This window comes from Cebus imitator, unplaced genomic scaffold (genome assembly GCF_001604975.1).
Source record: "Cebus imitator isolate Cc_AM_T3 unplaced genomic scaffold, Cebus_imitator-1.0 Scaffold197, whole genome shotgun sequence".
Lineage (NCBI taxonomy): Eukaryota > Metazoa > Chordata > Mammalia > Primates > Cebidae > Cebus > Cebus imitator.
In genome coordinates, this window is record NW_016107512.1 from 1,609,733 (window position 1) to 1,619,642 (window position 9,910).

The 9,910-nt window shown below is 44.0% G+C and overlaps 1 protein-coding gene across 3 annotated transcripts in view; it reads left to right on the top strand.

Moving 5' to 3' along the window:
* The window catches only part of BICRAL (BRD4 interacting chromatin remodeling complex associated protein like), a 56,738-nt gene extending 50,325 nt beyond the window's left edge, over positions 1-6,413 (top strand). For all 3 annotated transcript variants that reach the window (XM_017547299.2, XM_037745306.1, XM_017547298.2), the window contains 2 exons: positions 720-822; positions 2,540-6,413. In XM_017547299.2, coding sequence (XP_017402788.1) covers positions 720-822; positions 2,540-3,327 — 891 coding nt within the window. In that variant the 3' untranslated portion in view covers positions 3,328-6,413. The remainder of the gene's footprint in view (positions 1-719; positions 823-2,539) is intronic.
* Positions 6,414-9,910: the final 3,497 nt, after the last annotated feature.

A 9,910-nucleotide genomic window follows, 5' to 3' on the forward strand; every position in this document is an offset into this window, starting at 1 on the left:
TATATATATATATATATATATATATATATATAAAATAAAGTATATACATGTATATTTTTTTACTTCTTTTTTGAGACAGAATCCCACACTGTCACCCAGGCTGGAGTGCAATGGCAGGGATCTTGGCTCACAGCAAGCTGCACCTCCCAGGTTCAAGCAGTTCTCCTGGCTCAGCCTCCTGAGTGGCTGGGATTACAGGCATGCAGCACCATGCCTGGCTAATATTTTGTATTTTTAGTAGAGACGGGGCTTCACTATGTTGGCCAGGCTGGTCTTGAATTAGTGACCTCATGATCCGCCTGCCTTGGCCTCCCAAAGGCTGGGATTACAGGCGTGAGCCACCATGCCTGGCCAAAGTGCATATATATTCTTATGTGTGTCAAAAATATCTCCAGAAGGGTACTGAAAACTGCTAGGCAGGCAGATGCCTCCAGGGAGAGGCACTGGGTGGTGGTGGGTGCCCAGGGGAGATAAAGAAGGGAGGCTCACTTTTTACATGCCCTGTAGTATTTTTTGAACTTTGTACCAATGTGTAAATTATTTTTTCCAAAAACAATAATTTTTAAAAAATTGTATATGTATCCTATGTGACTCAACAGGACATGACTACAACCTAGACACCAAACTGTCAGTTCTGATTGCTTCTGTTGTTCCAAAGACACAGTGAGATGTTTGCAGTTGATAAAAGGCATCTGAAATGACTGGCCTCTCTCTTTCAGCGAATCAATCCCTCTGCCGAGATGGTGATGATTGACAGGATGTTCAACCAGGAGGAAAGAGCTTCCCTATCCCGAGACAAGCGCCTGGCACTTGTAGACCCTGGTAAGAAACTTCACAGTGAAGGTAGACAGCCTCCGCCATGGTTCAGGGACTGTGGGGCCTTTGGGAGTCTGTCTGAACTTTGGGTAAGAAACCTGAAGGTAGGCTGGGCATGGCAGCTCACACGTGTAATCCCAGCACTTCGGGAGGCTGAGCCCGGCAGATCATCTGAGGTCAGGAGTTCGAGACCAGCCTGGCCAACATGGCAAAACCCTGTCTCTACTAAAAATGCAAAATTAGCCGAGTGTGGTGGTGCATGCCTGTAATCCCAACCACTGGAGAGGCTGAGACAGGAGAATGGCTTGACCCCCTGGAGGCAGAGGTCGCAGTGAGCTGAGATCACGCCATTGCACTCCAGCCTGGGCAACAACAGCAAAGCTCTATCTCAAAAAACTTGAAGGTAAAATGTGAATTCTGGGGAGAGCTGGGCACAGTGGCTCACACCTCTGATCCCAGCTACTTCCTTCTCCTCCTTGGCCTGCACAGCCAATGTTTGTTGGATGGAATCACCTTTTTAGATTTCAAGGCTATATGCCCTAGAACTCGCATTTTAGAAGTTGGTGAACAAATTTCATGTTCACACTATACATATTCTTTGTGGTTTTATAGATGTCATCAAAGCCCCATTTTACTTCAGTTATTTCCAGAGTTAACATTTTTTCCACTCTTGCTTAACAGCAATCTGCCTACCTCCACCTGTACCCTCAATGTTCTTAATCCTCACGGACATCTTTTTTGCCATCCTTGGGCTCTTGAAGCCTAGTGCAGTTGAGTGCTCACTCACAGACGCAGTTCCTGCATACCCATTGACTTCCATATCATTTTGGATGAGTGTTGACTATTCATTTTGTGGTCTTGGCAAAGTGATGCCAGGCTTCTCCTATGTGTCTAAAGGTATTGAAGTGCCTTCACCCAAAGACAAGTAGCTTTCTTCACCCAGAAAGTATGTAAGATAGATGGGTTTTCTGTTTCCTGGTGTCTGTCCCCTCTTCCCTGCAAAGCCCCATTCCAGGCCCTTCTGCTGTAAGGAAGAAACCAGGCTAATACCAGCACCTAATTTCTGTTTTCAGACTGTTTCAAGGAGGTCATTAGCTGAAAACTAATTTAAAATAATACTTAGAGGCTGGGCACAGTGGCTCTCACACCTGTAATCCCAGCACTTTGGGAGGCCAAGGAAGGCAGATCACCTGAGGTCGGGAGTTCAAGACCAGCCTGACCAATGTGGTGAAACCCTGTCTTTACTAAAAATTCCTAAATTAGCTGGGCGTGGTGACGGTGCCTGTAGTCCCAGCTACTTGGGAGCCTGAGGCAGGAGAATCACTTGAACCCAGGAGGCAGAGGTTGCAGTGAGCCAAGATCGTACCACTGCACTCCAGCCTGGGCAGCAGAGCAAGATTCCATCACAAAAAAATAAAATAATACTTGGAGATCAGGACTGAGTACAGCATTTTACCCATCACGTTTTCCCATTGTCATCAAGCATCTACCTTTTCAAAAGGTTTAAGCTCCCCATCTGGAAGCCGGGGCTCCACAGCCTCGGCTGCCTTTACAGGATGCCCTCTCAGGCTCAGGTCCTGCTTCTGCATGTTCCTGTATGTGAAGCAGACGGACTCCATGAGCAGGGCTGGCATTGCCGTCCGCACCTGACCCACTGAGGGTCTGTTGTGTAATTCCTACTCTCCCAGTCACTCACTCATGTTCTTTTTGTTCCCATTTCCAGAGGGTTTTCAGGCTGATTTCTGTTGTTCCTTCAAACTTGATAAAGCTGCTCATGAGACACAATTCGGCCGCAGTGACCAGCATGGCAGTAAAGCAAGCAGCTCTCCACATCCACCGGCCAAGGCCCAAGGCAGAGACCGAGCCAAAACCAGTGTGACAGAACCCATGAATCATGACCAGTTTCATCTAGTGCCTAATCACATCGTGGTCTCTGCAGAAGGAAACATTTCTAAAAAAACAGAATGCCCTGGCAGAGCACTGAAATTTGACAAAGTGGGCTTAGTTCAGTACCAGAGCATGTCTGAAGAGAAGGCCAGCCGGAGAGAGCCTTTGAAGGCCAGTGAGTGCTCTCCCGGCCCCGAAGGGCACCGGAAAACCTCATCCAGGTCGGATCACGGTACTGAGAGCAAACTCTCAAGCATCCTAGTGGATTCGCACTTGGAGATGACGTGTAATAATTCCTTCCAGGACAAAAGTCTGAGGAATTCTCCAAAGAATGAAGTTTTACACACAGACATCATGAAAGGGTCAGGTGAGCCCCAGCCAGATCTCCAGCTGACAAAGAGTTTAGAAAATACATTTAAGAACATCTTGGAACTCAAAAAGGCGGGACGGCAGCCCCAGAGTGACCCCACGGTTAGCGGCTCTGTTGAGTTAGATTTCCCCAACTTTTCTCCTATGGCTTCACAGGAAAACTGCCTGGAAAAATTCATCCCGGACCACAGTGAAGGTGTTGTAGAAACTGACTCCATTTTAGAAGCAGCTGTAAATAGTATCCTAGAGTGTTAATAGCCGCAGTCCTCCCCTGACCCGCCCCGAGACCCCACCCCGGACCAGTTACATTCTTTCCTGGCAAAAGCAAATGGAAATGGTCTCCTGTCTCCAGCCTGCTTGATCTTTCATCACAGGTTATTCTTTCTAATCTCAATCCTGTTCTTTGTTTAAGAGCAATACTTGTCGTGATTACAGGGAGATCCATTAGTAAAATTAATCCTTGTTAGAAAGCAGTCTGATAGGCCCCACTCATTTCAAGTGTTATGAAAGTGCATATAGTCATTTTGTTTATTTGTTTTATTTTTTAAAAACTCCATGAGACCACAGTATACTTGGCCCTGCGTAAAATTTTGACAATCATAAGTCATTTGAAAAGAACAGACTTAATTAAATCAAATGAGACAGATAGAAGGTACTTTTTAAAGAATATCCCACTGCATCTCCAAATTTAGTTTTGGAGTTTTTTTTTTAATTATTTTGAGTTTTGTGTGTATGTTTTGTTATTGTTGAGGGGAAGGCCACATGATTCTTCCCCCCAGCCATCCTTGAGCAGTAAATTGCTGGCTGCGCTGCCAGGGACCCGCGGCCCTGGTGGGAAAGCCAGTAGCACATAGCAGGGCATTGCAGGGCGTCCCTGTGGATGGTTCAAGTGCTTTTCTGATGCTCCTGGAGCAAAACCTCATGCTTTTAGGCATATCCATGATGAATTTCATCTAGGGAATGTTCTGTTCTTAGTTACAATAGCAGAATTTGAAATCATTTCACCAGGCTAAATAAAGGAAAATGGAAACCACTTAAGAGGCACAGTGTACAGGGGAGGCCGGGATAGAGCCATGAGGGTTATAATATTAATATGTATATATGTAAAAGCATATATATGTTAACTATTGAGAAAAAACAAGTTTTGCATTTATAATTGGATATAGTCAACATATGATGTATGTTTTTGTTTGTTGCTGGATTTTGTTTCATTTAACCTCTCTTTGCACCCTCTCCCACAACTAATAACCAAGCATCAAAAGCACCTTCATTTGAAAATTATGTTGTAATTTTTCAGTTTAAACTTTAAGGGGACTTTGGCCTTGTTTTTATGCTTCTTGTCTGAGAACAGTAGTCACCCTGGCAGCAATTCATTACCAAAACACAGACAAACCAAAGGTAACCAGCTAGCCCACCACTAAAAGGAACGATCTGAGACATGAGATTCTCATTTGAGAGCCAAAGGATATGCCCTGTCACGGTTTGTGTGTGGCCCGTGTTCATAGTAGTGAGCATGACTTATTGCTTTATTTATTTTTCTTTCTTGTCAGGAAGTGTTCTCCATTTTCCTTTCTTGTATACCTGCCCCAGGTTATCCCTTTTCTGTTGTTACCTTTATTCTCAATGTCATTGTAACCATCACTTATCTCCTCTCATTGGGAAGGCTACGTGGTAGTATTTTTATGCACTCTTCTCCCACACATACACATGCATGTGTCTCTGAGCTGCTCAGATCCAGAGGTCATTTTGGTTACTGTGTGTGCACACTCACTCTCCCTCTTAGTGTGTGTACGCCCTCATTTTTCTCCCTGGCTCTAGAGGTGCATCCACTGGTCTCCACTTTAATGCGTTGCCAGAATCTGCTTCTGGCTGTCGCCAGCATGGGGACGACCCTCACTGTCATCATGTTGGGCATTTCTTTTCCAGATTGGCCCATGATGGAAAGGAAGGCTTCTGATTAGAAAACACAGCAACAGAAGACCTGTACCCCCGTGCCCTTCTGTCCCACTACACACACACAAAAACCCTGTGAGATGGCCAGTCTTCAGAATAGCAATGTACCTTCACCCCAACCACTTGCCCCAGCCAATACAAATTGGAAAACCTGGGCCATTTTAGGGTTACCAGTTTTTCCTTATTTGTGCCAATGTCGAATTTGCAGATTTCCCCTTTTTCCTATATTGTAACATATTAGAAAGATAAGTTGGTGTTGCCAGTCGGTACTTTGTGTTTGGGTGGCCCTGGGATAGCACCCTGCCCTGAACTCCATGATTTCATAGGCTCTTCTTCCCTTAGGCCTCATGCTCCCCTAATTCCTAGCAAGACTTACAGATGATCCCTCCTAATCAAATTCTCATTGTGAAACTTTATACCTGGAAGCAAGCCTTCATGTCAGCTGCTAATGAGTTACATTAATTACTGCAAATCAGTGGAATTCTCAAGAGACAAGATAAGCTTCATGTACATTTGTCACCTCTCTTTCTTCCCTGTCCTGCCCTGCTGTCCCAATCCTAGCTTTGCTATATACCATCTTACAGGGTTTTTAAGCCCTAACACTTGTCTAGCAAATGGAGAGCCTAATTTACCAAAATGAAACTTGTAAATTTTTGTGTCTTTGTATGTAAGTTTACTTTTTATGGAGGAAGGATTCTAGATAATGACAGATGAAGATTATGAAATGTATTTTACTCCTGTGATTAGGTTCTACGCACATGGATCATAACTCGCTTGTTGAGCCCCCTCTGGTGAAGGGTAGGAGAGCTCAGCCTCGGATGGCCAACATTCAGTTGTTCAGGTTCATTAGTCAAAGTTACGTTTTAGAGCTATTTGTACTCAGTAACAAAAATCATTTTCTTTTTTTTTTTTTCCTGTTGTTGTGGAAAAGTGTGAATTTGTTATTAAGCATTTGATTTTCTGTGTCCTTAAGAACTTCCTAAAGATAAAGCAAAATTTTAATCTGGCAATTACGAAAAAAATATTTTAGCTCTGAAGGATTTAGTAGATTCTGTTAGATTAGGGAGGCCTTACAGACTGACTTGACTGAAAGAGGACGCGTCACTCGCTGTCAGTGTGGTGTGGGCTTTATTTGCTTAAATACCTTCATTTGTATAGTATGTCTCACTTGAAATTGCTTTGTATACATTTTGTAAAAATATTTATAAAATGTTTTGTAAAAAAAAAAAAAGTATAACAAATTGCAGTTTATTTTGTTATGTTGGATAAATACTGTTAAAAGAAACCAGTCAGTAACTATATTGTTAATCCATGGTTAGGAAATGTTTAGATGGAGATTACAAAATGAAACAACCATTGCAATACAGCCAAAGATTTGGGAAAATGTGCAACTGTGATTGTCTTGATTTTGCAAATAGGAAATGGCTGCTTTTCCCAGAAGGAAAGGGTAAGTGTTCAATGAGAATTCTATTTCGATAGATTAACCATTACCAAAATCAATTTACCCCACTCAGAGAAAGGATAGGATTTTAATTGATTGGCCTTTACAAACAATTACAAATTAATGAATCTGGTCAGTGAGGAGGTTTGGTCCCGTGCACTTCTGGCCTCCATCCCCACTCCTGTCGCATAAGTCCTTAGCTATGGAAGGAAAAGTGGGGTCATGTGAAAAGTCAGGTAAGTGAGCCTCACTCTGCAGGAGGTTTTCTTCAATTGTTATGTTTGTTTCTGCAAGGACAAGGAGAAAGCTAAGGGATAAATGACTTTACATAAGACATATTCCAGAATTAACATGTTTCTCTTTGGATTCAACACATTCGACCAAATGTATTGAAAAATAACTCTATAACCTTATGTATAAAATCAGCCCCATGAGGCCCTTCTGAATTCCTGCCCTCACAATTTTCCACCCAAATTGTTAGGGAAGCTTCTGTATTTCTGGGGACAAATTGTTCTTTAGGGCTTAGAATTTACGCTTGTACTCTCTTATGGTTTAATTAGATTCTCCCCTGTGTCCTAAAAGCAGTAGGAAATCAAGATTCAGCAATAATCAGTACATAAATAGAAAGTCATTCTCTAAAAAGAAAAAAAAAAAAAGAAAGCAACAAAGTCATTACTGGCCGGGCGTGGTGGCTCATGCCTGTAATCCCAGCACTTTGGGAGGCTGAGGCAGCCTGATCACTTGAGGTCGGGAGTTCATGACCAGCCTGGCCTACATGGAGAAATCCCGTCTCTACTAACAATACAAAATTAGCCAGGCATAGTGGCTCATGCCTGTAATCCAGCTGCTCAGGAAGCTGGGGCAGGAGAATTGCTTGAACAGGGAAGGCGAAGGTTGCAGTGAGCTGAGATCGCACCATTGCACTCCAGCCTGGGCAACAAGAGCAAAACTCCATCTCAAAAAAAAAAAAAAGAAAAAAAGTCATTCTCAAATAACTAACAGAATGGCATTAAGGGATCTCTCCACTGATGTCATATACAGTGTTGCCCTGATGTCAAGCTTCTCTTCTTGCTAAGGATAAATGTGTGTCCAGAATGACATTTTTGTCCCTCTTCAGGTCATTTACAATGGGAGTGTCCCAGGAATGAATAATTAAAAGGAAGGATCATCTGGCTGCTAAGTTAGGATCTGTGTCTGTTCCCTGGGGTCATGCCTAGAGGAAAGACAGGCATCTTCTCTTAGGATGGTTAGAGCCCTCAGCCCTGTGTATGGAAGAACATTCCAGGAAAGGGGCCCTAGCGCTCCCTGACACAGAAAGTGGCAGGTGAATTACTGGGGGAAAGGTAAGGGGAAAGAAAGAAACCTTTACGATGTGGGGGTTCTGGAACAGCACTGCTCAGGCAGGGCTGTAGCTATGCTGTTCTCAAACGGCTAGGCCCTGGCGTCCAGGGTCATGGATTATTAACCAACAATATGACTTGAGCAGCTGACTGTGTGGCAGGCACTATGCTAGACATTGGGATATACAGATAATTCAGACATGCTTTCTGCTTTCAAAGGGCTCAGAGTATACAGGGGGAACAAGCACACAAATATACATTACATTCAGGAACTGACTAGAGTTCAGGAGAGAAGAAAATGGGATGCTACAATTTTTCTGGGCTGGGCATATGGCTCATGCCTATAATCCCAATGCTTTGGGAGTCTGAGGCAGGAGGATTGCTTGAGGCCAGGAGTTCAAGACCAGCCTGGGCAACACAGTGAGACCTATCTCTACAAAAAAAATTTTTTAATTAGCCAGGCAGGCCGGGCATGGTGGCTCAAGCCCAGCACTTTGGGGTTCAAGGCAAGCAGATCACCTGAGGTCAGGAGTTCGAGACTGACCCCTATCTCTACTAAAAATGCAAAATTAGCTGGGTGTGGTGGCAGGCACCTGTAATCCCAGCTACTTGGGAGACTGAGGCAGGAGAATTGCTTAAACCTGGGAGGTGGAGGTTTCTATGAGCCAAGATTGTGCCACTGCACTCCAGCCTGGGCAACAAGAGTGAAATGCTGCCGGTGCAGTGGCCCATGCCTATAATCCCAGCACTTTGAGAGGCCAAGGCTGGTGGATCACAAGGTCAGAAGTTCGAGGCCAGCCTGACCAACATGGTGAAACCCTGTCTCTACTAAAAATACAAAACTTTAGGCGGGCATGGTGGTGGGCACCTATAATCCCAGATACTCAGGAGGCGGAGGCAGGAGAATTGCTTGAACCCAGGAGGTGGAGTTTGCAGTGAGCCAAGATTGAGCCACTGCACTCTAGCCTGGGTGATCGAGTGAGACTGTCTCAAAAAAATAAAATAAAATAAAATTTTAAAATGTGAAATTGCGTCTCAAAAAAAAAAATTAGCCAGGCATGGTGGCACACGCCTATAGGCCCACCTACTCAGGAGGCTGAGGCCAGAGGATTGCTTGAGCCCAGTTCAAGGCTGCGGTGAGCCATGATCATGCTACTGCACTCCAGCCTGGGTGACAGAACAAGACCCTGTCTCAAAAAATAAAATTCATCCGAACTGCCACTATAAATTGCACAGAGAGCTGTAATTTAAATTTCCATGCCCTGGTTCTTAGTAGTTTCCTAAGTTATACTTGAGAAAAAAATCTATACTTTCTTCAGTAACAAATATAAAAGACTTTTGTAATTAAATTCTTAATTATGTGGAGAAATCTGGTTCCGTATGCTCACAAATGGCAGAAGCACATATGTAGTATAAAGTGGATTCTGTAATATGACCTCCCTGCCTACACTGCTGCAGGTAAAAAACCTTTACAAGAAACTCAGGCCGGGCATGGTGGCTCATGCCTATAATCCCAGAACTTTGGGATGCCAAGGCAGGAGGATTACTGAAGGTGAGGAGTCTGAGATCAGCCTGACCAATTTGGTGAAACCCCATCTCTACTAAAAATACAAAAATTAGCTGAGCATGGTGCACCTGTAGTCCCAGCTACTCGGGAAGCTAAGACAGGAGAATCACTTGAACCCAGGAGGCGGAGGTTGCAATGAGCCGAGACTGCACCACTGCACTCCAGCCTGGGTGATAAGAGTGAGACTCCGTCTCAAAAAAAGAAACGCTGATTTGTATTACTCTTGGGTATGTGCTGGAGTCTGTCCTTTGAAACCAATTGCAAAGGCAAGAAGTTCCTTGGGAAAAAATTATTTCTATGAAGGTCAAGGAAAGCAGTTCAACTGCGTGGGCAAAAAATGCCTTTGGCAGCAGAATGTGGAAATGCGTTTTCATACTCCATCTGTCACATAATCACGTATCTTTATACAACTTAACTCTCAGTCACGGTGTCTTTGCCTTGGCCCCTACTTCTTAGGGTCTAAAGTGGGTTACTAAGGCCAGTCAAGGTGGCTCACGCCTGTAATCCCAGCACTTTGGGAGGCCAACGTGGGTGGAT